The following is a 17,289-nucleotide window of genomic DNA, read 5'->3' on the forward strand; positions in this document are numbered from 1 at the left end:
TTCATTTGGCTAAAATGTAGTACGAGGGACAAGGATAGTAATTCTTGTAAAGTGGGAGTGCTTTCTTTTTGTTCCTATTAAGTCTTCATTTCCTGCAGCTTATGTTGTATTTTGTGTAATTATGTTCAGCAATCTGTTACCATTCGGTCATTTGTATGATTTTGCGGCATTTTACAAATGTGCACTCATATTTAAGTTTGCACACTGAGAAAATTGAGCCATAGCTGGTGTATAAGCTCTGGAAAGTTATTTCCTGTTGTATCGTGTGTGTGTGTGTGTGTGTGTGTGTGTGTGTGTGTGTGTGTGTCTCTCTCTCTCTCTCTCTCTCTCTCTCTCTCTCTCTCTCTCTCTCCCGTTACACTTCAAGAACAGCTTGAATATGGTGGGGAACTGCAGGTATTTTCTCCTGTGGGTGTGTGAAAAACGGTGAAAGATTACTTTACACAGGTTATCAAAGCTTACTATTACTTGCACTGCTCATTTTCATCCGTTTTTAAGTCTACGTTTTTATTGTACTGTGTGACACAGGCACAGCAAAGTTTGTGTGAAAACTTCATACAACAAAGTTTTAAAAATTTGAAGCAAACCAAATGCAATTAAAGAAGTGGGCTTCTGAAAGTGAACAGTGGAAGTGATACATTTCTTTTTTCAATACTTGCTAGTTAAAGAAAGAACAAGTCGTCATATGTGAAGAAGGCAATAAACTCATATTAATTAGCACTGATGATTAACAAATAAAGCGGAGTGCATCAGACTGAAAACATTGTTTAATATGCAATAAGTTTGGTGAGGAAAAGTAAAATAATCATGTGATATTAATGCTAGCACCTTTATTTTTGACAGAAACAAATTGAGTTGTGCTTATAAATTAATAATGAAAATACGAACTTTTCTGTTTTATGCTTGCATTGTCCAGAAGCTTTGGATGTGGATTTGTCTGGTGACTCATACACGTATGTAAATTTCATTGAATTGTAGGTTATTCCAAATGGAAGTACAGAGTTGTCATGCATTTTTATGTTACTGCAAAAACAAAGATTTACTTCCGCTAAAAATAGTCACGCTGATTGGGGAATACAGATGGATTTCCCCATGTTAAATTGCTGATCTTGACTCCAAAGTTCTTTAATCATTTCCCGCCAATTTTTAAATCAAAATATAGTTGGAGCTGTTCAGAGTTGATTTATTAAGACCAGTTAAAACTAATAGGTAAATGATGGTACTAAGCAGCTTGAGGAACATCCACTTGCAGATGTGCACCTCCCTGCCCACTGCTTTTGTGTATCAGCACCATTGTAGCATATAGCAAAGTTTCAGTATAAAATTTCACTGTATGCCACATCCACTCAAACCACCTCAGTAAATTTGCAATTATGGGGAGGGGACTAAAAAATAAAACTTCATAGTATGTTCCTTTCATGTAATACACTAATATATTCAAACATAAAATTGTGGACCACTCGCAGTTCTCATTCAACAGATGTGGGGAAAGCCAAACTGTAACTCTCCATAATATTTCCATAAAATGTGTTAGCGAAAGCTGTGATGTTAAACATAGCCTATGACAATGTTCAAAAGGTTTCTAAACTTAATATGCAAACTGGCAGGGGCCTTATAATGAAAAAGTGGCAGCCAAATGAAAACAAGACGGGGGGAAAAAGTAAGTAAATTATTTATTATTTCAAAAGTAATTGCCATAACTGTTAATACATTTATCCTGTTGTGAGACAAGATAGTTAAAGCTTATATGAAAAATGTTTGTGGCACCTAAATAACTGATTGTACCCAGGCATGCACTTGTTTGCCCAATTCAAATAGAGGGCCATGAAGGTCTTTCTTCAGCCCACTGAAAATATGGAAATCTTGTGGGGAGAGATCGGGACTGCATGGAAGGTGTACAAAGGCTTTCCAGCAAAACTCCTGCAGTCCAGTCTAAACAACCTTGGAAACGTGGGTTGGGTCCATTTGCTTCCATGGGAACTGCAAACGTTTTTCCTTGATGGTCGTGGTGGTGGTGGTGGTGGTGGTGGTGGTGGTGACCATCTTGTCTCACAGTCGAGTAAATGTATTAACAGATGACAATTACTTTCGAAATAATTAAGTTTATTTACTTTTTCCTCTCTGTATTGTTGCTATTTGACAGCCATTTATACTAATTTCAGGCATATTGTAATTAGTGGGCTCTGATGTTTCTGTTTGGTGACTACTGTTTCACCAACTGTTAATTTTTTGCTACTACAGACATCTTGATTGGCTTAAAAGTAGCCACAGTAATGAAAGTGCTCATTTTTATGACTTCACAGATCTTTCCTCAAGCCTGTGACTGTAATTTTATTCCTTACAATAATACAGCTTTTGGTACATGTGCTCAGAGTGCAGTCTAAGTGTAAGTTCACTTTGTACATAACTATTACTCAGACGTGAATTACAGGCCCGGGAAATCCAGAAAATACCCAGGATTTTCTTCATCCAGGAGAAAACCAGGGAAAGTCTAGGAATTTTTCATTGTTTTAGTTTGTTTTTAAATTTTTATAATTTTGGCCGGTAATAAGATACTCGAATTTTACTGTGGCCTACTACTGCAGAATAATCTGCAGCCATAAAACATAAATGAGAGAGAGAGACACACACCAATGTATAACTCAAGTTGCAAAGAAAATGCACTATTTACAACAACAAAACACAGTGTGTGCACAAGCGTCTTCCGAAAGTGACATGTGTCAAAGGCTTTAAGGCAAATACTTAGCAGAAGACTGCTTTCATTGAGCATGGTGTCACAGTTGCTTAGATTAGATTAGTTTCCAGCAGGCTCGTCTACATGCAGAGAGCTGAAATCGTGTATGAGCAGTGCCTTCTCCCACTTGCTATGTGAAGTATGACTGTTAGATGCACAAGCTGTCAGATACATGGGGAGTAGTCTCCATGTGACACACTTAATGTTTTGTGATTTTTGCTGTTGTCTCTTCGTTTACAACTCTCACGTCAAATGAAAATGAATTGCATTTCTGTGACTAGAAGCTATCAAATGAATTAAAATACATTCATTTTGTTAATGAACGATGGAAATATATTATTAGTTTGTTTCCTGCTCTTACGCTTTTTTTTTTTTTTTCCCTGCACATTATTCACAATTGAGCATTAATCGCATTGCAGAACAATGAAGTTATTTCTGTTGATTTCCAGACGAAATTTGACTTCAGTTAATCTTCTCAGCAGAGGTAATCAGTTTATTTGAAAGGAAGTGTTTCATTCTGCACTGAATTTCTAGTGTTTGTCTTAATCTTCTGGCACACGTGGCATTATGCCGTAAGAAAGAACCAAACATAATTCAGTAATATTTCTCAAAAAAAAAAAAAAATGGCTAGCCGAAAACTACACTGAAAAGATTTAGCAGAATTTTACATATCTGGCTTCTTTGAAACTCTTTTGTTTTTTGATCACAAGGCATGTTTCAACACTTCTGTGAGGCCTCTAGGCTTGAAGTTATTTCTTAATTTGTGTTGCTTTTGTCTTTTTACAGACAGCTGTACATCAGTGAATTATAGACGGGCAGAGCACAGGGTTTTATCTAGCAAAATATTAGGGGCTCCAAGTTGTAGAGTCAAATTTTGAAACGAATATTGTGCCAAGGACTGCTTCAATTTTGAGTTCCTTGTCTGGATAGGATATGATAAAATAATTGCTCTATGTACAGTAGCTCTGTATTCCTCAGAACAATATGCCACAGTGCTGCACATGGTTATGTAATCCCCCACTACACAAGAAATTCCAAACAGAAAGACAATGAAAGGTATAAGAGCAGACAAAATACCGAGGACAGACTTCTTATGTCACTGTAGCTATGCATGTGCTGTAACTTACGGCACTCTGTGACAACTGCTCTTGCAAACCTTTATCCAACAGGCACAGAAAAACATTGTGAATGAATGATGGTTTGAGAAGGGGTACCTTCAAAACAAATTTCCTTTTACACACGATGAATTAAGTAACATGTGAGAATGGGCGATGAATGTTAAATCACAGAGCATTTTACTGTCATTCAAAACTTAACACTTGGAAGACCGGCTCCTTAGAAAAATTCAAGGCCCAGAAGATCATACATTTGTCATAATTTGAAATTTTAATGGCATATTTGTGTTTCATGTATCTTAATGGGTAAAAAAATCCCAATATTATTCTTGAAAGCTTAGCTTTTCGTGTAGCTACGTGATATGTATATCGATTTAAACCATGAACTTCCAGGGTGTATATGATCCGGGGAAAACCCAGGAATTTTTTAGAATTTTGGGAACTTTTCCTTGTTTTAGTTGCCAGTTAAATTTTTGTGATTTTGACTGATAAAACCAATACTCTAACTAAGAATATTAGTGTATCCCACTTTTGCAGAATAATGCTGCAGCAAAAAAACATGAACGAGAGAGTTAAAAAACGAAAATAAAACTGAAGTTGCAAAGGAAATGCGCCATATACAACAACAAAACACAGTGCTCATAAAAGTGTCTGCCGACACAAAGTATGTCAAAAGCTTCAGGAAGAATACACAGTGCTTCCTAGCAACAAATTGCACCTGAAGAGCGTGACATGAGAGCTGTTTACATTTGATTCATTTGAGCAGTTGTTGCCTATGAGTAGTATCTTCTTTCTCTTCTGGCTACAGATGTGTGGGTGGGTGCCACTAACTAAATTGCTCCAGTTCAGAAATATCGTAGATCCAGGGCTGATGCACAGAGCAGTCTTAAGTTGTAGTGAGGAGGTGGGTAGTCTCCACATGACCTGTGTTCACGTTTAGTGATTTTGCTGTTTCCTCTTCGTTTATTGCTCTCACATTAAATGAAAACAAAACGGATTTCTGTGGCCGGGAGCTACCAAATGAATTAAAAAAAAACGTTCGCATAATTACGGAAGGCTAAAATATGTTGTTAGTTTCAGGTTTTATTTCCACCTTTCTGACAGCCAAGCATTAATCACCTTGTAGAACAATGAAGTTATTTTTGTCAGTTTGCTAAAGAGATTTGGCTTTTATTAATATTTTGCGCTGAGGCAATCAATTTATTTGAAACAAAGTGTTTAATTTCACACTGTTGGCTAGTTTTAACTGTTCGCTGCATTTCAAGTCCACGTTTTCCATCTTCTAGCTCCTATGGCGTTATGCCACAATAAAGAACCAAACATGAGATAATACAGTACTGGTACTCAAGAAAATTTACATCCGAGTCTGGACATAAGATTGTGCACTTTAAGCCGAATTAGGCATTTTAGTATAGTTCACGAAATTCCGATACTCCTGAAGTATCCTTTGGTGTCTTGTTTCTTTTATGACATAATGCAAGATCTTTTAATATTTTACACGTACGAACATGCGGGCTTCCTGCGTCGTCGTAGCTGCGCAGGCGCAGTGACGCCTGTTATCTGGCGCTCTCTGGCAACTGCAGAAACGAACCAATTTTTAACAGTTCACGGGAAAATATTGCGTATGGTGGTTTCAAAAGTTTTACTTTCAAAGTAAAGTGCCTTTTATGCTAGATGAACTATGTGTAAGAATGTACGATTAATTTCTTAAATCACAGAGTGTTTGACTCTCATTTAAAAATCAACTCTTTGAGGACGACCATCTAGAAGAATTTAGAGCCCAAAAGATCAGACATTTAGGTCATTATTAAAAATTTTTGCTGGCACATTTGTGTGATGCATCTTAAAGTGTAACACGTGCAAAATGATCCACATTATATGTGGAAGCTTAGCTTCTCGTGCAGATTATTAATCTTAGAGACCTATATTATTTGTGAAAGCATTGTTTGTCTTCTAGCAAAACTATGTATATTAAATTAAACCATTAACTTTTCTTTTTGTGTGTTCGCACTACTTAAGAGTGATCTTGCTGTTGGTTGACTACACTACATGTCCTCTGATGTCATCAGCTGCCGAGATCACGTGACGTGAGCTATGACTGGCTTACAAAAGCGCGTCGCAATCTCGATTTCAATGCTTTGAAAAGTAACTTGCAGTGTTCGATGGAATTTGAATTTATACCTCCATAAAACAAAGAAATGAAGCGTACATGTTGCCGCCCATCAAAGATCGTTCCAAAACGTGTTTCCCCCTCCCGTGGGTTTCGTTTTCTAAAGTGCCGGCAAATTCTAAGTCTGTGTAGAAAACCCTAAACATTCTAAGAACTGATAAGTTTTGCAGTGCAGAGGAAAAGTATACTGTCTTTTAACACGGAAAAAGTGTATTGTCACCTGGGAGAAAGTGTATTTTCAACTGGGAAATCTGGGAAAAACCTGGGAATTTTTTTTTCCTTGTCCACGTATACACCCTGAATAAAGGATATTACTGTAGCCCACTACTGCAGAATAATACTGCAGCAACAAAACATGATCGAGAGAATAAAATTTAAATTGCGAAAGAAATGCACCATATAAAAGAACACAATGCTCAACAAGTGTCTGCCAACAGCAAAGTGTGTCAAAGGTCTTAGGAAGACTATGCAATGCTTAGTAACAACAAATTACCTCCGATGAGCGTGACATCAGAACTGTTTACATTAGATTCATTTTAGCAGTTACGAGCGGGATCATGCGCGTGCGCAGTTCAGTCGCGTATGACTAGTACCTTCTCCCACTTCTGGCTACAGAAATGTCGCTGGTGGCTGTGTAAGCAGCAAACCGGGGTATCTGAACCGGACAGCCATTTCAGTGATGATGAGGGAGGCAAATTCGTATTCTTGAGGGGAAAAAAACGTTGTTTCACAAAGCACCTAGCACGCGTCGGTCAATCAGTTATTCAAATGAGTTTGAGACTCATCCCAGTTAGTTTTTTAACACATTCTTGTTGACTTCTGAATGAATCGGGAGTTATTTTTTGAATGTGTGTGTAGTGTACATGATGTGTCTGCCAGGGGAATCCTCATCACATCTAGAAATAAACTTTCCACAGACAAAAGGGGACAGGGCTATAAGAGTTGAGAGGAATGAAGCAGAACGGATGAATGCCATTTGTTTATGTGATTGATTCGGTATGCAGATGATTAGCGTTGTCATAATTACTAGCGAAGTCCATAGATTCAGACTACCCGAGTGGAAATAAACGACTAACAGGTAAGAAAGATTACGTATTATCTTCTTGGTGTATCCCGGTTCAAAATATTGTAGATCCGTGGCTGATGCGCAGAGCAATCTGAGTTTGGGGGGGCGGCTGTCTTCCACGTGATCTGTGTTTACATTTTGTGATTTTGCTGTTTCCTCTTTGTTTACTGCTCTCAAGTCAAATGGAAAAAAGTTAATTAAAATACATTCACATGGTTATGGAAGGCTAAAATATATTATTAGTTTCAGATTTGATTTTATTTCCAGCTTTCTGACAGTCAAGCATTAATCGCCTTACAGGACAATGAAGTTATTTTTGTCGCTTTGCTAAAGAAATTCGGCTTTTATTTATCTTTTCCTCTGAGGCAGCCAGTTTGTTTGAAACGAAGTGTTTAATTCCACACTATTGGCTAATTTCAACTGTTCGCTGCATTTCAAGTGCATGTTTTCATCTTCTAGCACATATGGCATTATGCCATAATAAAGAACCAAACGTCAGATAATACAGTACTGGTACTCAAAGATGATTTTCATCCCGAAAACCACACTGAAAAGCTTAATATCAGATCTTGGCCTACTTCGTTGGGAATCTGGACACATGATTGTGCACCTTAAGGCAAATTATTCATTTCAGTATGGTTCAAGAAATTCTGACTCTCTAGGTGTATGCTCTGATGTCTTTTTATGACATAATGTAAGATATTTTAATGTTTTACACGTACGAACGTACGGGCTTCCTCTGTCATCGTAGCTGTGCAAGCACAGTGATGCCTCTCTGGCAACTGCTGTAACAAATCTGTTTCTAACAGATGGCGGGAAAAAAATTGCAAATTGTGGTTTGAAAAGCGTTATTTTCAAAGTAAATTTACTTTTACGCAAGCTGAACTATGTGCACGAATGTATGATGAATTTCTTAAATCACAGTGTGTTTGACTCTCATTTAAAAACCAACTTCTTGATGACAAGCCATTTAGAAGAATTTCAATCCCAGAAGATCAGAGATTTATGTCAGTATTAAAAATTGTACTAGCACGTTTGTGTGATGTATATCTTAAAATGTAAAACGTGCAAAAAAAGTTCAACATGTGTGAAAGCTGAGCTTCTCTTTTAGCTTATTAATCTTCACGACAAATACTATATATGAAAGCTTTGCTTTCCTTGTAGCAACACTTTGTATATTAATTTAAGTCATTAACTTCTCCCCCCCCCCCCCCCTCTCTCTCTCTCTCTCTCTCTCTCTCTCTCTCTCTCTCTCTCTCTCTCTCTCTGCGCGTGTGTGCATACTACTTAACACTGATGTTGCTCCTGGCACGTTTCCTATGCTCTGAATATCCGCTGTCATCGGCCGACGAGATCACATGACATGAGCTATAACTGGCTTACAAAAGCAGATTGCAACCTCGATTTCAATGCTTTGGAGAGTAACATGCGGTGTTTGGTGGAATTCGAATTCATACTTTTGTAATGTGAAAATATGCAGCGTATATGTTACTGTCTCCCCCCCCCCCCCCCACCTACCCACCACCACCACCACCACCACCACCCACCCCCAGTTTCATTTTCTAAAGTGCCAGGAAATTCTAATCTGCCCCGTATAAAACCATAACCATTCAAATCATTGATAAATTTTGTAGTTCCATCGAAAAGTATTGTCACTTAACACGGAAGAAGTGAATTTTTAACCGGGAGATCCGCGAAAAATCCTGGAATTTTTTTCCTTGTCCATGAATACACCCTGACTTCCCTATTTGTATGTTAGCACTACTTAAATGATGTTGCTATTGGCTGACTACATAATGCGTCCTATGCTCTAAATATTTGCTGGTGAGATAACCTGACGTGAGCTATGATTGCCTGAGAAAAGCTCATCACAATCTCGATTTTTAGTGCTTCGGAAACTAATGTGCTCTTTGGTGTAATTCGTATTTACACTTATGTAGTACGAAAATATGCTGTCTACATGTTGCTCCATCAAAAATCTTTCCAAAATGCATTGTGTGGTCTCCCCCACCCGCCCCCCACCTCCTTCTCCATTCCACCTGAGTTTAATTTCCGAAAGTGCCTGGAAGTTCTACACCACTGCAGAAAACTTTTACCATTCAAAGAATATATAAATTTTATAGTTCCAAGAGAGAGTATCTTGTCAAGTAATACAGAGAAAGTGTATTTTTAAATGGGAAATCAGGGAAATTTCCAGGAATTGTTTTCCTTGTACATGTATACAACCTTAAATGGCCAATTGGGCAATACTTTTTCTTTTAACCACGTGTACATTAATTGCAAACACTAGTGTAGTCATGCTTAGAATTATTTTAAATTGTTTGGAAGGTAGTCTTCTATTCTTCATAGAAGAAAATTTGTCTGTGAGACAAAGAAGTTGAGTATTTGTGCACAAGTTTTTTTCAAATATGATGAAATTTTAAAAATACTTTATTTTTCCACAGAACCCCTTCCAGAAGTTGGTGAGGCGTATGACACGCTTTTTTGTTACAACAAACTGTGAAGATAGTCTGCGTCGATTATGTGATTTGTTGGATAAAATTGGTTTTTCGTGGAAGATTGCAACAACAAGAGTGGTAATTATCACTTAACACTATTTTTCACTTAAATTTATTATATGTAGATAAAAATGATCAATTTAAAATAACAAAAATTTAACTTCATTGGTGAAAGGTTTTGTTGGGTCTATAAAATCTATAGTATTTGCCATTGGTGAGGGAGGGACAAATACGCAGAAATTAAATTAATGAAGTACGGAGTAAGATGATTGGGCAGTGAAGGAAGGAAGCACTGCAATTATGCAGTTACGTAATTACTATCTGCGACCCCTAGGGGGCTTGCCAGTCTTTAGTGCGTACATGCTCGGCTACGAGGCTCCAGCCTCTGCACCATTGCTTAGTCTTTCTTCTGCAAACCTCATTTGGGCTTTCTCTGCCTCACTTTGACTTTCTGTTGGATGATCCTTTTGATGTAGGAGGAGGAAACTCGTGCATTGGAATCGACAATTTAGGGACACTGGTTGTCTCAGTAAACTGAAAAGTACTTGTCGATAAGTGCTCCAGGTGCAACTGTGGAGAGGTAGAGGGTAAGCTTAGTACACGGTTAAAAAAAGTGACTGTCTGTGCAAACCACAAACTTGGAATGCCATAGGAAACTGAAGGGAAGATTTTGCAGTGGCTGTAACATTTCAAACCGTACATACTGCACCTCATGTAACAACTAACATTGGTTGATTATGGCTGGTGGCACATTTAGTTTTGCATTAGGATGATCATTTTGCATCCAAGCTGATATCTAGTGACGAATCATCCTTCCATTTATCTGGAAAAAGTTACCACCATGATTTGTGAGTGTTGGTATCTGAAAATGGATACGAAATTGTACCACATAAACCGTATTAACAGAACATTGATCTTCCCTATGCAATGTCACAGACGAAGCTGTATGGGCTTTTTTTTCTGGGAGACGACTTTTGATGGGCACCTCTTATCTTGCAATGTTGCAGTGGTGGTTTCCACAACTGACTGTTCCGAGAATTTCGTCTTTCAACAAGATGAGGCGCACACACCCCGCCCCCTCCCCCCTCATTGTAGTGTCAATGTTTGTTGCCACCTAAATGAGGAACTTCTGCAGCACTGAATTGGACAAAGTGGTGAAGATAATGGGGCACTGTTCCTAACCCTTTCCACCACAGCAGCAAGAGGTTTTCAGAATTGAAGGTTTCATTATCTTCTCCAATGTCAAGCCTCATTTGGCACAATTTTTTGCAGATCTTGCATGTTCCATTCTCAGATCTTACTGTACTAGGCATCAGTGCTGCATAGTACTGCTGTCCTAGGGAAGCCTGTATTAACTGAAGTGTCGAACTGTAGCTGTTATGTTCAGAGAGAGGTTGCAATGAATACATTAAAGTTTCTAGGCACGAAATGCCTACAATTGAACCAAGCATACATGTAACTCTGTTCAGCGTAATTCTTTTTCATGTGTTAAGTTTTGTCAGTAAAAATTTAAAGTAATATTTTTACCATTTTTATTATTAGATTGCAAAGCTAAATTTAAAAAAAAAAAATTGGTTTATAAAACCGAACTGACTTTCAAAATTGGTGAAAAGTCATCTGAGCTTCTTCTTCTTCTTCTCCTCCTCCTCCTCCTCCTCCTCCTCCTCCTCCTCCTCTGTCATTGTTGTTCTCTTCGTATATAAGATGGTCTTCACTTCTGTTGAGACCGTTATTTACACTGCACGTCTCTCAGCCTAGGCCATTACTGTTCTATGTAGTTTTAAAGCTCACTTCGGCATGAATTCATGTTTGGTTTCATCCATCTTCCAGTTGTTCCAGTCCTCTATCATATACACTTTAAATGGTTTTCGAGACATCAAGAGGTTGCAATTGTGAAGTAAGTCCTCCAGAATAACAGGATGCTCTGTATTTCCATCTCAATTTCTCTTTCAGATTTTTTTGCAAATGCCTACTAAACTGATCTAGCACAAGAAGAGAACTCTCCTTCAGTAAAGAACCTTTCCTTCTCTCCCACACTCTGTTAATCCATAATTTCATACCAGCCTCATCCATCCAACTCTTGTCATGTATGTGACCACCACCTAGCAGTATTTTTAAATGTTTTGGCATTACCTTGTGCTTGAAAATTATCATTCAGGGTGACATTTATTGAACTATATAAAAAAAAGTAAATTGGTTACTAACTATGGTGTGTACACTTTTTATTCAGCACGCAAATATCGCTGCAGATGTTCAGATTTAGGTTATGACATGTTCGATATGTTTGCCATCATTGGCGATGATGTGGCGCAGACGAATAGCAGAAATTGTGCACGACACACTAAAGTGACAGAAAATCAATGCTGTTCGTGACCACCTGACTGGCTGTTTTCAGCTCGGCAATCACACAAAGGAGTCGTATGTTATCAGATCTGGAGAATAAGGCAGCCAATCAAGGCCCATGCCAGTGGCCTGTTGGTACTCCAGAGCTAGAATGTGGTCCCCAAAGTCCTCCTGCAGGACATCATTCTCCTGCTTCAATGGGGTCAGACTTCATCTTGCACGAACCACATCTTGTCAAAATCAGGATCATTTCGGATAATGGGGATGAAATCATATTCCAAAACAGTCACGTACTGTTCGGTAGTCACCATGCTATCAAGGAATATTGCACCCGTTTTTCCGTGACTGGACATTGCACACCACACACACCCTTTGAGGGTGAAGAGACTTCTCATTTGCAAAATGTGAATTTTCTGTTCCCCAAATGCGCCAATTTCGCTTATTGATGAACCCATGCAAATGAAAATGGTCTTCTTTGTTAAACCAAACCATAATGCCCATACTAATTCCCATAACACTATGCAGCTAACCATGCAGTTTGAATGACCTAACACAAACCATTCAGAAGCTTAATGATTATATTTCACATTGTTCAGTAATGGTCACCCTGTAGGATTGAGCTTAGTACTGTTAGCACAACATGGAGGGACAACATGTCCACTTGTTTTTATAGTTAACTTTTAGCACCTTTCATGTCGACAGTTCTGTTACTCTGCACACCAAATGTCAGAGTAGTTTCGTTCATATTCGCTATTTGTCTTAGTCTCTCACTAGTATTCTTTTGATGTTTAGTAATAGAGTGATGGAAAGATATTTTCTCTCCATACTTTGGTTTTGGTTCAAATACTAACGCCAAGATGCTCCAGAAACTTATGGCACCCACCAACTCCACTCAAGTCTGTTAAGTTCCACTGTAGCACTAGTGTAAGTGTGGATCTGAATCACTTTTGCTTTAATTCAAGTGCCATTTTGATGGCGTCCTTGAATCCATTTCAGCGTGTCAGCTTCTAGTTTTGGCCATTGTGCTTTCGGTCGTGTATTTGCACATTTAGTCTTCTTCATATGTTTCAGTTCTGCTTTATTAGTCTGCGAATCCCATTTTTATTCTCCCCCCCCCCCCCCCCCCTCCTGTTGGTGAAAGGCCAAAATGCCGCTTGGCTGCTCTGTCCCCATGTTCTTCTGCATATGATACTACTTCATCTTTATAGCCTGCATCATATGAATACCTTTTACATTTTTCCCATTGCAAAACAAGCTGTTAACAGCTAGCTATTACCAGTAACACAGATCACTTGCATCATATACTGCAATGACACATCATAGGCTAGACAGTGTTCTGGGCTTGTCATGGCAGAGTGGGAAGGAGACAGTTTTAGCACGCTTGTAAATCCCCGCAACTCATGTTTGTCACATCTGTGCTCTGCTGCTGCCAGTTCAGTCCAGTGTCGCCAGATAAATAGGTTTCCTGCGGCATCGAAAATATGGTCGTTTTTAATTTTAAATCGAACACTCAACATTTTTATATTGATGTGGAACATAAGACACGCCTGAATTTTGGAGGAAGTTTTTTAGAAGAAAAAAGTGCATTTCATAGTCTGTAAAAAGTGGTATATACAATGCATTGCTACATGATTTGCTGTTATATGTTACAAATTCAGGCGAAATAAATGGAGTTTTGCGTAATTGTGATGAGCATTGTTTAAAAAGAAACATTGATATTTTCCTAAACTTTAATGATGTATGCAAGTGCAGTGAGAGGGCGGCGGTGCGGAGACACAGTTAACCAGAGCGGGCAGCATGGAAGAAGGGACTTCTGGCCCTGTTGTTTTCAGTACAAGAATTTATTTTGTGGTAACAATCAAAACCAAAAAATTGCCAGCTGATGTGTATTGTTGAACAGTGGCTCTATCATTGTCACTTTTGATCAGCCATGCAGAACAGTGAAAGGAAAAGTTGCATACTAGATCAGAAAGTAAAAGTCATATGAGAGATGGGTCATATCCACACAAAACATCTGAAATTGGTTCAGACTTGGAAATTAGCTATTCCATACCATGTACGGTCATCAGTAAAAGGAAGAGTATTTTAAACCAGTTTTTAAAACTAGGTGCAAAATCAACAGCCATCAGCAAGGAGGGAGATAAATAGATTTGTAAAAGGCACTTTTTACACAGGTCCAGCAAAAATGGGTTGCAGCTCTGCTGATCAATGGTAACAATGCTAAATGCAAAGGAGATAGATTTAGCTAGAACTGTGAGTATCAAAGCTTCATCAGGATAGTTAGGAGAACTTATATTGTCATGGAATCACAGAGAGAAATTTCTGGCGAATCAAAAGCTGTGGATGATATCGGTGAAACACTGGAGTAATGAGGTTCTCCTGGTTATCTTGAAGGATTATCACCATTGAAACATCCAAAACTGGTATGAGACTCTTCTATGATGGGACTCGTCTGTTCTACAGTGTGCTTCCTAGTAAGACATCAGCTGAAAAGGATGTCTCGTGACATGGAGGGACAAAAAGTAAAATTCACAAGACAGTTCCTCTTGCTACAAATACTGGCGTATCTGACAAACTTCCTCTACTTGATAGGAAAACTAAGAATCTGATGTGTTTGAAGGTGTAAAGACAAAACATAAGAATATAAATCCAATAAACATTCTTAAATTACTATTGTGTTACTGGAACAATAGCTTAAAAAAAACTGGACTTGGAATGATTTCAAAAGAAAGATGATCCTTCTTCTTATGGATCAATGTGCAGCACACATCTACCCCAAGTGGTTTTTGGAAATAGAATTTAATAGAATCCCCCCCCCCCCCCCACAAAAAAAAAAAAAAAAAAAAAAAAAAAAAAACTGTATCAGTGTTGTACAGCCACTTGACTTGGGCACGATTGCAAATGTCAAAGGGCATTAAGGAAAGGGGCGAGAAAAACCTGGATCAGCATTTCATAGCTCTGACTTATGCCAGAAATGAAAATCTCCCTATTAACATACCACTAGCCATGGAATTTATTTTGGGTGCTTGGCAGCTGGTGTCATCCTCCACAATCAATAACTGTTTCCATAAAGCTGGTGTCTTACTGTAGAAGACTGCCACACGATATTGATGATGATGATGATATGATGATGATGTAGCAGTGTCCGGTAATGAGCTAACTGTACTGGAGGATGCATATTTCGACAGGTTTGTACATTTTGATAGTAATTTTGCCATGTGTGCAGAACAGCAAGACGATGAGATTATTGTTGGTGTGTGCCAAGAAGGTGGACCAGTTTCAAGTGACAGTGATGGAGATGACTACTTGGATCTTGAAACACCTAAACTGAGTGAAGTGTTAAGAGCTGCTGTTGTCTGCAGCTGTTCCATTGGTGTAAAGAGTTGTGGTGAAAAAGCACTGTATTTGGTAATAAGTTAGCAAAATGAGATGTGTGCACTTAATGCACAGAGAGTGGAAAAAGCCAAATTATCTGATTTCTTTGAAGCAGGATCAAGTTACAGATGCCGTAACCGTATTTTCTCTTTAATGCGGTATCTTTGTTGTTTGTACATTGCAAAGTGCCAAATTGCAATAAAGTATCTACTTTCTTTAAAGTAGGATCAAATAATATTGTTTTTTCTTTTAAGAGTGTACTCTGTCTCAACTGTTTGCAGAGTTTAAACGTGTGAAAAATATGACAGGTATTACTGTATCTATATCTGACTTCTAAGTAATTCTGAGTTAAAAAGTAGTATTGTGTCCCCCCCCCCCCCCCCCACTCCTTCATACACGATACACACATAAATTAGATTCAACTGTAGTTCTTCATGCATAGTTCTTCGTGAAGAGGAAATTTTAGAGCTTTTAAAGTAATGTGTTAAGTTAAAATGAGTGACAGTGATGTTGTTGATGCCACTGATTCATTGATACACCAAGAGTGAAATGATGACAGAAACAGTCCACTGTGAAGAGTTTCAAAACATATCACACAGTGTCAATTTGTGTATTGTAATGCTTACACATTATGTTTGACTGAAAGTGCACATTTGGTTTTACTGCTTTAACGTGTTGCCTGTGACCAAAGAGGCACTCTTAGAACACTTGCTCAGTGCAAAATGCAAACTTGGTGGATTTTATGGTTCTAATCTGGCATCAATCATATTTGTGCATGTAATGACTTGGAAAATGGAGAGCTCTGTAAACAAATGAGTCATTTATAGCAGCTCTGTATAGTCCACTTCTTAAGGATTTTCATTAATTTTATAGATTTTCATGTCAGTGTACTGCCTTCTGTTTGAATGAAAGCACAAATGTTAAGCAGGCAGTTCTTGGGCTTAAACATTTGGTAATTTGTATTTCCTCTTGTAGCAATTTTTTCTTGCATCTGTCTTTTTGTTGTCAGGTGACCATAACAACTGTTGACAAGAGAAAGATGCAGCTTGTTTTCAAAGCAAATGTGATGGTGATGGACGGTAATACACTTTTGGATTTCAGGCTTTCAAAAGGTTGTGGCCTAGAGTTCAAGAAAACGTTTATTAAGTTGAAAGAATGCCTTGAGGATATAATTATTAAGGGGCCCGTTATGTGGCCAATTGCAATTGCTACAAACACAGTTCCTTGAAGTGTGATGTGTGTATGTAAACTGTTCCCCCACTTGTATCCAAGTGGGAAAAGTAATTTATTTGTAAATGTCAGCCATCTGCATGTTTTTAGAAACTGTGATAATTTTTGCAAATTGTATAACTGCACAGTGCATATGATTTCTGAATTTTATAAAATACATAATTTTGTGTACAGTATTGTCAGAATATTTTAAGCTTTGCTTACTGCAATTTTGTTAACCAGTGACATTTTCTGTAAAAACTTTGTAGAATTAAAGACTGAATGTTATTTTTGTAATCACAATTTTGTAATAAAGTTTTAATATAGTTTTTATCTTTTGGATTGTTAAATTGTCGCACCTTAAACAAATGTGGTTTTAATCTAACATGTGTTAAACAATTCTTAGTTTCATTAATTTCAGTAATTCATCTGGTCTCTTCAGGTGTGCATTGCTGTAATGTTCACTTAGAAGCTTCCTCTGAAAGTGTTCACAAAATATGTACCACTGTACTTACTAGTTGTAGGAGACTCAAATGTTTGACAAGTAGCCTATCAAATGGATTATGTCATATACTTAATATGGAGATACTAGAGAATTTAAGAATTTGAGTAAATCTGGTTTTATTGCTGTATTTAGATGCCCAAGTGAACAATTCAGGTGTGGGTTGACACTTAAGGGGAAGACGGTGGCAGAAATAATGAAATATTTACAAATTATTTTTATTTGCTCATTTGATAGTAAATATAATTGAGATTATTGTCCCAGAATTTTTCCTTGA

The 17,289-nt window shown here is 37.9% G+C and overlaps 1 protein-coding gene across 2 annotated transcripts in view; it reads left to right on the forward strand.

Annotated features, from left to right (window-relative positions):
* The window catches only part of LOC126092327 (serine/threonine-protein kinase grp), a 146,058-nt gene extending 129,217 nt beyond the window's left edge, over positions 1-16,841 (forward strand). For both annotated transcript variants that reach the window (XM_049907864.1, XM_049907863.1), the window contains exons 9-10: positions 9,530-9,661; positions 16,311-16,841. In XM_049907864.1, coding sequence (XP_049763821.1) covers positions 9,530-9,661; positions 16,311-16,529 — 351 coding nt within the window. In that variant the 3' untranslated portion in view covers positions 16,530-16,841. The remainder of the gene's footprint in view (positions 1-9,529; positions 9,662-16,310) is intronic.
* Positions 16,842-17,289: the final 448 nt, after the last annotated feature.

This window comes from Schistocerca cancellata, chromosome 7 (genome assembly GCF_023864275.1).
Source record: "Schistocerca cancellata isolate TAMUIC-IGC-003103 chromosome 7, iqSchCanc2.1, whole genome shotgun sequence".
NCBI lineage: Eukaryota > Metazoa > Arthropoda > Insecta > Orthoptera > Acrididae > Schistocerca > Schistocerca cancellata.